This window comes from Salminus brasiliensis, chromosome 3, assembly GCF_030463535.1.
Source record: "Salminus brasiliensis chromosome 3, fSalBra1.hap2, whole genome shotgun sequence".
Taxonomy (NCBI): Eukaryota; Metazoa; Chordata; class Actinopteri; order Characiformes; family Bryconidae; genus Salminus; species Salminus brasiliensis.
The window spans coordinates 10,491,440-10,507,243 of NC_132880.1; the positions used below are offsets into that span (position 1 = coordinate 10,491,440).

General features: G+C 39.4%; 1 protein-coding gene across 2 annotated transcripts in view; it reads left to right on the forward strand.

Moving 5' to 3' along the window:
• ptprua (protein tyrosine phosphatase receptor type Ua) overlaps positions 1-15,804 on the forward strand; it is a 313,419-nt gene that overhangs the window by 159,448 nt on the left and 138,167 nt on the right. For both annotated transcript variants that reach the window (XM_072675423.1, XM_072675424.1), the window contains exon 4: positions 12,878-12,959. In XM_072675423.1, coding sequence (XP_072531524.1) covers positions 12,878-12,959 — 82 coding nt within the window. The remainder of the gene's footprint in view (positions 1-12,877; positions 12,960-15,804) is intronic.

Consider the following 15,804-nt stretch of genomic DNA (forward strand, 5'->3'; position numbering starts at 1 on the left):
ATTTATGATGCTGTAATTCTCGCTGAGGCTGTCGGTTATGTAAGCGTATGGCGAGTGATTTGTGTGCTCTTTACTAGAAGCTCCTCGTGGGAGACTACACACACACATACGCACAAACACACACGCACACACACATGCTTGCACAGATTGCTTTGTTTGCACTGTAAAGTGCAGCCAGTCAGGTGTATAGAGTAGTGACTGGGTGTCTGGGATGGGTGGGGCGGGTGGCATGGAACACAGCTCAAGGCCATGGATCTGTTTTCACATTCACTGCTTATCTCTCTCGCCCCTGCACTTGTTATCATCCCTCTTTTTGTCTCTTTCTCTTCTTGGGAATAATAGAGATTTGCATCCAAGTATGAGCTAGCCAACAGCTTCACTAAGCAATGCACAATACCATGTAGAGTCTGCAGTGCCTTGCTCTATCTTTGTCTCTCTCTCTCTCACTTTTTTTTCTCTTACTTTCTCAATTTTTCTGTCTCTTAATCTCTCTCTCTCTCTCTCTCTCTCTCTCTCTCTCTCTCTATCTATCTATCTCTCTTTTATTCTCATTGTCCTGGCTTCTAGCGCGCCATAAGTGCTTTAGCCCCCTCTCCTTCAGTCCCTCAGATAAACATCAACTCCCCCAACTCTGCCAACCCGGGCTTCCCCCGGGACATGCTGGACACTGCGGCGAGAGACAGAGAGAGAGAGAGAGAGAGCGCAGATGAGAGAGAGTATGGAAGAGAGAAAAGTGGTAGAGTAGGCAGCAGGGATGAGATCAGTGCCTAAGCCCACAGGGTGTGACAGCTTGTGTTGGAGATACTACACTCGCCCCGCACCTAATCCTACCTGCTGTACGACGGCTGCCGGGAAGCCCCTGCCCGCTTGATTCGCTGCCACAAGCCCGTCAGTCCCTTTTCTGCTTGCCGTATGACTGTGACCGCTGCTAATATTAACAGCCAGTTAGTGAGAGGCAAAGGCTACACTCCACACCCCGCCTCCCGTTTACTGCATATTTGCGCCACGATTCATCATTCAGCGTGCCAGCCTCAGATAGGCTTCAGAGGCTTCAGATGAGGAAATGATTCATCAAGTCATGCCACAATTTGATTTATTTGGGATATGAATTATTTGGGGCATCTGCATCATTGCATTGTGATGCATCAAACTGAAGGTGGCCATTCCACTTCATGTTGGATTGGTATATGTAATTAGGATTAAGTATGCTAATGTAGTATACTAAAAATCTACAGGCCTAAAAGGTGTATTGTCTTAATTCTCCTTATCCCACTCCATTAAAAATCTACAGTGCAAATTAGACCTAGGCCTTCAGTTCAGCCATACATACAAACATAAAAAAAAAAACCAAATATATATATATATATATATATATATATATATATATATATATATATATATATATATATATATATATACTTATATTACTAAGTAGCAGTTCTATTAATACATGTATACAATAATGCTAATATTCAATTGTTTCCTAATAATATGGTAGCACTGGAAGTCACTGGAAGTGAAAGAATAATTTGCCTCCCTCTCTCCCTTCGCTCTATGCTGTATTTTAAGGCATCTGTCAATGCCTTAAAATACTTTTTTTTAGTATGTTAAGTTGTTCTTTGGTAGATAAATTGTTGGTGTGTAAAATTGTTTTGGTGTATAACAAAACACTTTTGGCATTAAGCAGCTGGTTTACATCACTGTGATGGCTCACAGCAGCCATGTTGCAGGCATAGCATAGTGCAGATTTGTTGTTAACACTTTAACAAGCACATTGTAATACACCAAAACCCAAATTCTAGCCTAAACGTAGACTCAACCTAACCTAACCCTTAATCTAACCCTAACCCTAAACTTGATTTACCTACACCTACACCTAATCTTAACCTAAATTTAACCTAAACAATCTAACCTTTAACATAATTTCCACCTCAGCCTAAACCTAGACTTTACCTACTACACCTAAACCCAATTCTAACCTAAACGTAGGCCAAACTCAACCTGACCCTTAACCTAACTCTAACCCTTAACCTAACCCTTACCCTAAACTCAACATAACCTTTAACCTAAACCTAACCCTAAACTCAACTAACAACAACTAACTCTAACCTTAACCTAAACTAAACATAACCTACACCTCAACCTAAACTTAGACTTAACCTAAACCTAATTCTAACCTTATTGTAGACTAAACTTGACCCTACTCTTAACCATAACCCAAATTTAACCTAACCCATACCCAACCCCCAAACCTAAATATAACCAATAGTCGAATGTGATAATTTTTTTAAACATTCTTTTTCATGGACATGACAGGCTGGGTTGCGTGTAATTGGCAAAACATCAACACCAGTGGACGGGAACTCCTTGTGAACCGCAAAATATGTCTGAAATATTGAATTTGATGAGATCTTGTTGGTTTTACCATGTTGCAGATTTAGAGTTTTAAAGGGCTTTTGCTAGTGGGTTGAGTGTATGGCTAACCTGTGTTATATAACCTGTATAATAATCAAATATATAGTTCAGAATAGCTATCAAACTACAAGTTATCAAACTATTAATGCTATGTTTTGGCTTCCTCCAGGCATCTTTGTCTGAAATCCAACGAGCCTATAATCATAGAAAAAAAAAAAAACCTTGACCAGTTAATAAGTAAATCAAATGAACTAGGATATGAAAATGTACTGCTCACTGTAGCGGTGTGAAATTTCTCCATCTGGGAGCATGATTAGCATGCAAGCCACTTAAGTCTGTATTGGTTACAAAGTAATAACACCCATGAACAAGCAGGAGCTCCATGTCCAATGCTAACAAACTAAAAGATGTTGAGATGATGCGAGGTGTACACAGCCTGTTTACTGCACTGAAGTATGTCCTAAAGAATCCTAATTGAGTGAGGATATATTTACACCCCCACCAATCATGACCCCTTCCAGGCTGGTGGACAGACTGTTGAATCATGGAATGAAAATGCAGCAAAGCGGGGAACAAAAAGCCTGAATTCAGTGCCTGGGCTTATTTACTCATAGTCAGAGCTGAGGAACTAAACAAGTGCCTGGAACAAAGAACCTAGAAGGACAGCAGAAAGAAGGGTAGAGAGACAGTGAAATGGTGAGGGAGGGAAGGGGAGCTAAGTGGATGAGGAGGAAACATGATAAAGAAGCTTGAAAAAAAAAGAAGAGAAGCACATTAACTACTTGTCCATACGCTGAAAAATCGCCGCATTGAATTTGCTTGTTTTAAATGCGTACATCATTTCCACATGAATAAAATATATTACATCAACACAATCATCGCTGAAAGACCACATTCTGATGATGTAATGTTTTATTCATGTTGGAATGGTGTACATATTTGAATCAAGTACATTCAGTGCATTACTTTTCAGTGTAAGCTATCTGAACAAATAAAGAAGGATAATTTATATTCCCATAGACAGTGTAGGTTTTTCATTCTCTATGCATTCAAGGATTTTTTCTAAACCCTGTGTAAGGCTGAAGTGCAATGATCAGTGTCAGTTTTTTTTTAGCCCCAGTTTTAGTCTGTTTATGACAATGATTTTTACTCGATTTTAGTCATAACATTTTAAATAATTTTATCAGTTCATTTAATTTATTATTTTATTAATTCATTTTATGTTATTCCTTTTGGTCATCAAAACCACTGTTGCCAATGAAACACACAATGTACATGACAGCACCAATAAACCATTATGACCACTTATAGATCAAGTGAATAAGATGTCATGGCCAGATTTTGCAGTGCATGTTAGATACTAACTGGAAAGATGGTAACAGATTATTGTATAGTATGAGATATAGTATGAGAAAAGGGCAGATGTAAAGACCTGATAGACTTTGGGGACTGTGATAGAGTACCTACCAAAGTGGGCAGAGGACAAACCATAAAACAATGGCAGGGTGTTGGGCGCCCAAGGCTCATAAATCCAACACATTGAATCGCATTCTGTTACAAATCGGCCTCCTAAACTGAAGTGTTGAAACTTGTCAGTGGAAGATGGTCACCGGATCTAAGGAGACCTATGGATGGTGTGGTATGTATGTTCTGTTTACCTATGGGAAGTGTTGAAACAACCAGTGGGATGTATGGCAGCTATACCTTGCAGCTTCCTGGACTTTGCTGCTAACGTCTTGGTGCATGCAGAGTACCAGCAACATACACTGCTCATTCATTGTTTCTTTAAAAATCAAGGATTTAATAGAATAATTTCTTCTAGATTCTGAAGCGTTGCTGTGAGGATTTGATTGCAGTTAGTGACAAGAGCATTAGTGAAGTCTATATATATATATATATATATATATATATATATATATATATATATATATATATATATATATATATATATATATATATCTATGAAAGGGTGTATGCAGGGTGGTAGAGCTCCAGGAACAGGACACCTCTAATGCATCATAATGACACTGAGCTGAGCTGCTTTCAAGTAAGGGCTGCTTCTTTTCAAGCTTCTTTTCTCCAAGTATGGTCTAACCTTGACACATCCTATATACAGGCACAAAGATTTTGGTCTGTTCAAGCTCAGAAGCGGCACACAGTTGGTGTTTGTGAGGTTGCAGCAAGCATCCAGGCACCTGCTTTATTCTGAGCGATGTTTTCCTGTCAGACAAGCTCGGTCTTGCCTTTTTTTGACCTTTATCTTCCCTGCATCTCAACTGTTCCAAAAGCCAAAAAGCAGCCATGATTCAAAGGAAAACTAGCCATCAAAGGCTATCTCCACACATTTTATTTTCTTGGATATTTTTCTCCTTTTACTCTCCACTATCCAGTTCTCCAACCTTCTGTTACACTCATCTATCCACCCTACACCAATTTTCCACTTAGTCACAGATGTCCACAATGAGTTGCCAGTTTACTCGGTCCACCTACCTTATAGCTACCCACACTGACCAACTTATCAGAAATGCCTACCATATACAGTGGGTCCACTTTGTAGGTTTACAGTTAAAGACTGTAGCTTATCTGATATTATTTGAGTGGTGGGCCAATCTTAACACGGCAGTGGAAGTAGCAAGCATGGACGTGGGAAGGCAGTGTGTTAAACACTGATGTGAGTGTGTCAGGCACAGGAGAGACTATAGCTCACTTTTTTCCATGACAATTGCCATTGGTCATTCTCTGACACTTTTCATAAGTGGCCAATTTCTGACTAACTGTTGACTGAATATTTTTAGTTTAGATGGTACCTGTACATATGTAGCAGTGCCACACACATTACCATGCAACTACAGTGTTGCTGTGCTGTGAATGGTCCCCCATCAAAATAGGATCCTAAATACTAATTGAGTATTATCCCAAATAATAAGCCAAATAGTGGCCCTATGGTGGTCCACTTCTATTAATAAAGGAAGTAAATGGGAAACTAATAAATTATACAACACCAAATGGGCTACAGTAATTGTAAGCCCTACAGTGTGTTCATGTATGATACTGTGCTATGAAAATTGTATTTGCCCCCTTCCCAGTGTCTTCTATTTTCAGTGTTTGTCACATTTTAATATAAGATAATGATAAGTAAACACACAATGCAGCTTGTAAATTATCATTCCATTTATTGAAGATAAAGATTTATTCAACACCTGTGTCTCTCATGTGAAAAAGACCTGGTAAACCTATTAACAGGGTAAAATTGCCTTTTCTCCCAGTTTGGTACTGCCAATTAATATACTCATTCATAGCTCCCACTTGCACTAGCATTCCTTCCAACACTTCGATACATGCAAAGCCAGCCACCACCTTTTTTTTTTCAAACTGCCGCTCGGAGCACACTCGGAAGAAAGCAACAGGTCCCCAACTCCACCTCATCAGCTATCAGCCGCATGTGCTGGCCATTATAACTTAAGAGTGATGAGGGGAGAGACGTCATGTACATTCTTTTGCGACCTTCTGGATGAGTCACTGATGCACATTTGGGGAGGCTGGTCACTCTTGGGAACGTTAATCACTGTTCCAAAGTTTCTCTAATTGTGGCAGATAGATTTTAATGTATTTGCTAGACTCCAAGAGCCTTAGCAGTGGCTTTTTAACCCTGTTCTAGACTGTTTCAGTATCTGTATTTGAATCTCTTTAAAGCATTGTCTTTGTGTGCTGCATTTTGAGGCCTTCTAGTCTGCTTCACATTGACAGACAGGGTCTGTTTAGCTTCAAGAGGTCTGACAGTAATCATGCCTGGGTTACTTTTTCCTATAGAGTCTTTATCTTAAAGAAATTATCATTTAAAAGCTACATTTTGCATTTACGCATGTCTTTATCTTCATTTATTTAAATGAGCTGGATGATGTGAAACATTTAAATGTGACAAATATGCAAAACTATAAGAGGGAAGAAACAGGAAGGGGGCAAATACTTTTCACAACAATGTAGATGTTTCTGCTAAAATGGCCAATGAATGTAGAACCATTGTTGTATTTCCACGTTTGAGAGCTTGACTACATGCAGCGTAAACTGTGTCTAAGTATGTTTTATTATAATGTGACACTTAAAGGCTAGTCTCTGCTGTATAAATGAACACAGCTAGATAAACACAGATCTGCTGCAGGCACCAAGGTCAGTAGCAGCTAACAGTGCTTTTCATTCTGACCCCGTCCGCCAGTGGGAGGTGATGAACCGAGGCGAGCAACATGTTTTTAATGCGCCTTACAGACGGCCACTGCCAATTAAGATAAATCAAAGGCCGGCTGCAGATTGGCTTTGGCACGCTAAGTGAAAGCTTTAGTGCGCGAACATAATAATAGATAAATAATCTCCCCAGCGCACAATGAAAACAAAGTAGCCACATTATTAACCACAGAGCAAATTGGGCCTTTATTGCACTCGCTTCCTCTCTGATCGGGTCGTGCGGGCTGTGCTGTGGGAGGGTTAGCCGAATTCAGAATTCTGTGGTATTGATTGGGCACTGTTGAGTTTTCAGAAGGCGAAGCCCCTGCTCATATTCGAATGCTTGAGAGGCTTTCAGCTGCTCACCAAGTCGGTGCTTCTGATTTATTCTGGCTGAACACCTCTCCAGAACATCCTTTGGACTCTTTGGAGTGTGAACCATGTACCACATCAACAACGTCTTTTTTTCTAAAGTTGAAACTTTTTAAGTGTATTTGGAGGATTGAGTGTGGTCTTTTCTGGATTCCTCAGATAAAGGTCTGCAATAAAGTAACTAAATTAAAGTAGGAGGTTTTATGAAGTGCTAAATCCTGCCTTATCCGGTATCTGCGGATATTTGATCTGCCAGCAGAGAATGACTGTTTCCTCAGAACATAAGAGATAATTTTGTTACTTTTATGCTACCTGTTCAGAAACTTCCAATTTGCAGTCATTGCAGCTAGTTCAATTCATTGAAATTGATTTGGCCAAGCCAAAGTCTTCCAATGAACTCTTTGATTGTCTTGGCATTATGTTCTGGGTCATTGCCTCGCTGCTTAGCAAAGTGCCCAGAAAGCGCATTTTTCTTCCATGAAATTCTTTTTTTTTTTATATTAAACTCAGCGGTTACATGGAATATCACAGCAAGTGCCTTAAACTAGAGATACGCTGGTCTTTACTCTTAATATTTTTGCCACTTGTGTTCTGTATTCTAGTGGACAGTCTCTCATAAAGAACAACAATCAATAGGTCAGATCAATAGGTTAGACTCTATTGTCCTTCAGCTGTGGGTAGCTCATCTTAAGTTGAAATGTGCTTCATATATATATATATATATATATATATATATATATATATACAGATTTTGCCCAAGTGTTATGTATATATGAAACAAGAGCACATGCTTTTTTTTATGTTTTTTTCCCCTTAAGCATTTGAGACCACGCAGAATGTGGACATATTTCACTCCATTTACCAGAAACTAGGATCTTCAACTGCATTATTTTGAGACTTTCTTTTCACAAAAGCAGGAGACAGACTTTATGCCTGTGAGAAGCTACAGTGCAGGATAATGCCATGATGCGTACCAAGTATGTATGTTTGTGGCACAAAGTCTGTGTTTAGAAGTAGAAGTACACCCTTGTAGAATGTTTTGGTGAGAAAACGTCAAATCTTTTCATCACTCTCATCACTCATCTTTAATTTATTTTTATATTTTTTCTCCTTTCTTTATTTGCTATTTCATAACATTCATTAAAAGCTGCATATCACAAATGTACAGCTAGTATGAGGGGCTACATGACATTTGTGTCAGTGAATCAATTTTATACAAATGGAATTGGGACCTAAAAATTAGGCCTATTCAAAATCTCTTGCTCTCAAAATTCCTGGTAGAGTCATTTATAAGTGCGCTACACCCCTACAGATTCACTTGGGACAACAAAATGAATGTAGATTTTACAGAGTTATCACCTTTATTTTGCTATATGGCAACTGTAATTATTTTAATACTTTTGCAATGAATTATGTTTGCATTAGACCTATATTCGGTATCAACAGATGCAGAGCCATTTGTTTTTATTTCAGGATATTTTACAAAAACATAGCAAAAACATAAAGATTGTTATTTATGTTCATTTATTTATTTACAAATTTATGTTATTAGTTTTTTTCCCCAGACAACTAAACATCCATCTTTGTCTGGTGTTGAGTTATGTGTGCATTGACCAAACAAACAAAAAATATTATTTATTTATTTTTTGACAGATATTTTGAAGGAGTCCAAATATTACATTTGTAGAGACTGAAGGCCAAAACCAAGACAGTAGAAAGCCTGAACTCAAGTCATTCATTTGCATCTTGCTAACTGGTGGCTATACAGTTTCATGCACCGAATAACAACAGTAGCAACAGTATCGTTTTTGAGTGCGCTAGTCCTTGAAGTTTTATTGAACAATTTTAAACAATATTTTTATTTGAAGAAAGGCAATTAAGGCAATGCTTAATATACTGGAGAGTGCATGGCCAATGCTAGGTTATGATAACATTTCATAGTTTCTATAAATAAATGAGTTTATATTTCATAGGTCACATTAACATCACTGGATGAAGACCTGTCAACTGGCAAAGATTTTCTGTCTCTTTTGCCTATTCTTTTTGGCTGCAGGCGGATGGCTTAACCTGTCACCGCTGTTACCCCAGTTTGATACTGATCATTTTCTATGAAATCAAATGCATTTCCAAATCGATGCTGCAGTTCTCACCTTCATGCTGTGCTTGTGCCAGCATGCTTATCATCACATATGAAGCGAAGGCTGTGTGTAACAGCTTTGCTGCTGCCAGAGTGACCTTGATATTCAGGAGATGCATCAGCCCGTTATAAAACCTTACAACAGGTTTGCTCTATAAGAGAGGAATGTTTAATCATATTAGAATTGAATTAGAATTAGAAATGAGTGATGCCTGTTTAATTGGAACACCTTAGAATTGCTTACAGAACTGATGGGAAAAAAAATCATATGAGAAAAAACTAAAATAGGTCTTAAGCAGTTCAATGTACCAAACAAAGGAAACTGTGATGGGGCGTTTGATTTAGTTGAACATTTCTGAAAAGCGTAGTTGTGCATTTATGATGAGAAAATTGGAAAAAAAATTGGTTAAAAAACTCAATGTGCCCTTAAACCAAGCATACTCTGAGATGTGTGCATTTTGCTGACAGTCTGCATGCACATATCTTGCAAATTACAAACTTTAAGCTGTCCTAATTAAGGTGTTTTTCATTGTCAAGACCTATCTAATTAACCTGGTCTCTGACTTGCACAAGTTCACTATGCTGAAGTAACTCAAGGGGGAGCTATTAGCTCTCGAGGCAATTTTATGTGTATCGCTAAAAGGGGGAAACCCCATATCAACAGGATCTCACAAAATAATGGAAGTGATAATACAAATTAAGCTGCAGAAGCGAAACAGGGGCAGTGATTGCTCGTTTTACTAAGCTAACCAAATAGCCTCAACCTGTCATTGTCGACAGTTCTTCATAATCATAATTGGTGAAAAACATGAAGTGGTTGACAATGTTATTGTAACATTAGCAACAGCCTGGCTTGAGGAGAAGAAGGAGGAACAGAGCCTTCATAAAGATGTATAATAAAGTACCTTTTCTTCCTGTAGCCGAGAATGACCCTGAACTTGTGTAGTGGTGTGGGGAAAAAAAGAGATGTGACATAAAATAGAGGTCTGGCGTCATCTCAAGCATCTCTTAGCAGCAGGCCTCCAGTTTGAGAGTTTCCTGTGTGCTGTATTTATTTTGTAGGCTAGAATCACTGCTATTGAGAAGAGTTGCTTCTTATCAAATATTAAAGATGCTATCAGGCTTACAGTGACTGCCAATATCAGTGTAGCAACACTTTAGGTTTCTCTCCATCTTGCACAGCGTTAAGAAGAGCTTTCCTATCGTTTGCAGTTCTCTCTCGCTCTCTGTCCCATCGTTCAGCACCTCACAACTTCAAAAATTAAAGTAAAGCCTTAAATTCAGCTATTTTGGATGGACGGTTTTGTGACATTACACATTTACATACATCCAGTTGTTATTTATCTTAAAGATTTGTAATTGACTACTATTCTCAGTATGAATTCCAAACCAAGTCAAGACACAGTCAGTTTTGTGGTTCATTTAAAGCAGCGTTATAGAGAATTGGTATTTCTTGCTCCTGGCCTCCCCCTATAGTTGTGAAGTGTAATTTGTGCATTTCCCCTCCTCCTACTAGACTAGACTACTAGAGACCCTGACTTGTGCACCACACTCAAGTGGAAGTACTAAAGTATTCAACATTTTTTGTACTTAAGTATTGCAAGTAGTTAATCTAAAATTTACTACTTAAGTACTGAAAGTAAAAGTACAAGTACTGTGTTATGTAGTTATTACAGAAAGCAGTCAAAAGTTTTGTTAAACAAGTGAGTAGATCAGCTTAAAACACTGTGCTTAACTCTTTGTAAACTAAACTACAGCTAAAACATCTCTGGCATTAGGCCACATACAAGTATTTGAAGGTGGTGAAGATGGTGTTTCTTCTGGTGGTTCTTCCATCTGGGAATAAACTAACAAAGCTTTAGCGTTAGTGTCCTCACTGCAGCAGCAGAGTGAAAGGAAGAGCAACAGCATGCTCGCTCACGGCTTGATCGCTTGTTCTCCCCAATGTTGAAACGGCTTCATCAAATCCGACAGTGCCAGCTAGCGCTCTGGCGGTGATAATGTGGGTTTGAATGATGTGTACCATTTTAATAATTGTAACGAGTAACAATGCAGCGCATAAAAAATGTGAGTGGAGTAAATGTAAACAAAGTAAAAGTATTAAACTCATCTAAAATATGTAGTGAAGTAAAAGTGAAAGTAATAATAATCCAGTAGATACAGATACAGCATTTTAGTACTTAAGTACAGTAGTGAAGTAGTTCTACTTCATCACTATACATCTCTATACACATGCATTTCTGAACAAGCTGAGATACAAAACCATTGCTGATAGTAAAGGAAGCATATGGACGGAGGCAGTACAGTACTTTGAGGCAGTACGCTGTCCAGTTCTTGCCAATGTTGTCCTGTCCACTTCACCACCAGTTCACAAGTTACAAAGTGCAGTGTGCCGAGCCCCGGGTAGCAATGATGGACTCTTTTCTCACTTTTACAATTCAGTGGAGCATCAACATGATTTTGAAGCTGTTATTTTAAGGGCAATTTGCTACATAAAGCTGCTTTAAATGTAATGATAGTAGGCGTAAAGGTGTGTCACCTTTTTTAAAACAATAGTTTTGAGTGTTCGGACACATCCTGTGGCCTTTAGAGTTAAATAGAGTATTTTTATTGGCCATGTAGTAATGCATTATGGCTATGTTAGGGTCACAAACCCACACTAGGTTTGTAAATGGAGCCCAGAAAAAATAAATCAAATATAAGAAAAATGTAGGATGTTGCCTCTTTATATTTGCTATTGCTGATTTGTATAATAGGTCCAAATGTTTTGTTCAAGGTTTTCTTGATATTTTTAGGTTTCTGTCATTGCATGCTGTATTGATGAACTGTAATCTTTCAACCTAATCTCTTTTCACTCTCAGACTTTCTTTTTTATGTTTCCCTCAGAAGCCAGATGGCAAAGAGCATAATGTTTTTATCACCTTCACTCTCTCTTTGTCTGTCTTTTTCACCGTCTCTTTCTACACACACAATCTCTCTTTATCATCCTGTGGGCAACCATAATAAGGCGAGGTCATGGAGAACAACAGGCCAATCGATGCAGAGCCGCATCCGCGGCAGATGAATGGTTGAGTTAATCGGCTGAACATCTCCAACAGCCTCACATAAGAATGGAAAATAAAAATAAATTAGCGGAGAACGGGGCCTCAGCCTGGCCCAGTCCATTTCCATCTGCCCAGAACTTGCCATATTGATCCCTATCAGACACTTAACCTCCGATGTATTAGCAAGCGTGCTAGCTGTAGTGCAGGTATGCTGCTAGCACTTCTCCTCGCTCCGCCGTCTCATTTGTCAGCTGAACCTAAGCAAGGACGGAGCGGTCATCCACACTGTCCGCTCTGTTGGCATGGGACGCAGCTGACTTTGTGCCACTTTCTTAGCGGCACTGCTAAAGGGCACATCAGCAGGGTGAACGATGAGGAGCATTTGAACCGTAATTGGCCAATTGAGAGCAAGTTTGGTTTCTCAGTAGGGAAGAATCAAGAATTAGAATTGTTTAGTTACAGGGACAAAAGAAAGCCAATGAATCAAGAGGCACAGTTGTTAGTGGGTATGGATATTCTCTTCTAGCCGGGTGAACCTAGGGTCGCGTTCTATAGCTGTTTCCAATTACGACTGAAAGGGCCAGTTTGAAATAAGAAAGAAACAGACTGCTAATTCACATGGAGAACTTCAAGCATACTCCTACACATGCCAATTCACACATCTTTGTGCCGCTGTCTTTTTGTTCGACAGGTCATATTTGAAGCCACAGTCTCGGCTGAGCAGAAGGGCTACATTGGCCTGGATGACATAGTGCTGCTAAACTACCCATGTTGTAAGTACCTTTCCAAACTCTATGCTTACACACACACACATACACACACACACACACACACACTTGTTCTCTTTGTTTTTCTGACCTGGGTAGACGTAATACCAGGTCACGCTCGTCTTTGGCAAGGAACTAAAGCATTTCTATTTGCATTTCACAGCCCCTCCAGGTAATCTGAATAGGCCTGATGGGCACGAGTTTAGCCCCTCACACTCGTCCATCTTTTTTCTATTTCCCCTGGTTGCCCATTTCCTCTGAGGCATTCATCTGCTTCGGAGAAGGAAATAAAGGGAAACTCTTTTGGCTTTGCCACTCTTTCGCTTCACATGTTATTCTTAATCTGCTTCTCCTCTTGAGCGGGCAAGAAAATAGATGTCTCCCGCGTGTCTCGCCGCACACATACAGAGCCATTCTTCTCTCCTTTCTTTGCCCTGCCCACATGCCTCCCTCTCCAGCTTTTCCTGCTGTTGGGGGAGGTCAGGCCATACACACTCACCCGCTGTCCCATAGTCCATTAGCCCCACTGAAAATAGTTTAATTAGACTTTGGTAGCTTTCTATAGGACTAGAGGTCACCGCCACCGAGCCATGATTCACATGATTTTTTTGGTTTTCTCAGAAATGGCACATTGGTCTTTGACATCAAAATCAGCTAGCAGTAACACATCCCAGAGCTCACTCCAATAGCTATTAAATTAACTCCTCTTTCTTCCCTGTATGATCTACAGATGCCCAGGATGTTGGTATACTTTCATATGTTTCTTTTTTTATATCATATTAAGGGTAATCATATGGTTGCATGCTCCCACTAAAACATCATGCGAAACAGTAGAGAATCCTTGTAAATGAAAAGTAATAGTTGACTTTGAGCAGAGTTAATAAAAAAATGTTATTACTGGCCACCTACACAGCCATCATGAATGTCTTTAAGGTGCAAAACCTGGATTATTACTCCCATCTCATGCAGTGACATCAAAAGCAGTGCACTTCACAAGGGGCCACTGAGGCCATTTCTTCTGAGGCTGGTGGCTCTGTCATCTTGCCACACTGAGAGGATGCTTCTGAGAATTTCAGCCCAGGATGCTTGGCAAAGGGTACTCATGGGGCCTTCACCTGATGTCTTGCCCCCTGTGGGCACGATCGATCTAGGCTATTGGTCATCAGCTCAGTGGAGAGCTTCACTTCTAGCAAAAGCAACAGGTGCATTGGATAAGGGTCTTAGCAGCTCAGGCTGTAGGATTATTCATTTCAGGGAAAGGTTTTTCATTCAGGGAAAAAGGTCTTGACAAACAAGATGTGCATGCTAATTGTTTACAAAAATAAAGCATGTGAATAATGCATAATAACATGTGGCATGGCTCTCACATGTGATGACACTTTTTGTTCTTGTGAACATAGTCACATTCTCACATGGTGATCTGTTTTTCACATGTAGTCACATTTTCAGTAGTTCATGTAGTCGTAGTTCACATGATCCCACATTTTTGACATGGTATTCCTCTCCACATTCAATCCACATTCACATTTTCACATGGAATCATATTTTTCAACTGAATTGTCAGTTGCCTTCACATGGTCTCATGTTTGTAGTGTGCAATGACTGTAATCACATGTGTGAAAAATAATGTTTTTAAAACTACTTGACATATGATGTTCCGAAACAACATATGGTCACATTTTGTTTTCATGGATAGCTTAACTTATATATAATAATTTTTTTTTTTTTTAATAATGTTTTTTTAGTTTTTTGATTGTGCACTTTTCTATGTATTCACCCCTTTATGTGCTTGCAATCAGATGTGTTCCATATTTGTGATCACATATTTATTTTTTTTTCGCATGGTCTTTTACTTTTATTAACAGGCTTTTCACATGGTCTTTTACATGGTATTCCACATTTATTCACATTTTTCACATGATCACTTCTATGTGTGATCTGTTTTTTTATGTGTAAGTAAATATCTTTGAGTAATATGTAATCACCCTGAAATGGCATGTGATCACATTTTTCACAAAATACACGTCCTTCCAGTTTTCTTCCTCTTTCACTCACACAGTGACTGTGTATGACTCTTGGCTGGAGGAGTCAGCCAGGAACCTCTTGGTATGCACTTGTCTCTCTGGCCCCTTGCTAGTCTAATCCTTTCTAAGGAGCATCATCCAGCCTGATGTTAATGAATGGTAATGGCGGGTGTTTACGAGCTAATGAAACCCACTGAGTCTCCAATTGCCTTTTTTAGAGCAGGCAGGCTCAAAGAAAGCTTACACAGCCCCCATTTCTCTCCAAAGCCAGATAGCTTCAGAAACCTCTCAGCAAACAATAGCATTTTATAGTCCTCCAGGGCACAATAGGAAAACTAGTTTTTGTCCTGGCTCACCTGTGCTGCAGAATTGTCAGACGGTTGTCAGAAGCTGGGCTAGGGCTGGTCACAGGTGGCACGGCTTGTCGCTCCTGCAGCGTTCATTAAATAAGCTCCACTTTCATTAAGATGCCTCACAGTAACGAGCACACACACACACATATCACACTTTAGAAGAATATAGAACACCCTCACATGGACATCGCCCTCTCCAGCTTTGAACGTCAAACCTACTTTCATACTTGTCCATTCTTGCACGTTAGTCATTGTTTTTGGCAGGCTTGCGCATGCTCCAGTCCAGCAAAATCTCTGTCAAACCTTTTGGTTAAAAGCATGCCTCTGCTGAATACCGAGCCATCTGTACAATTGGAGACTTCTAAGGCCAATTTATGTCGGGTCTCTTTTTATGCAGTGGGCTTCAAACATTTGATTTGTTTTTTTATTTAAACCTGCAAAAAAAACAATTTTGCGATTCTTCACTAATTTTAG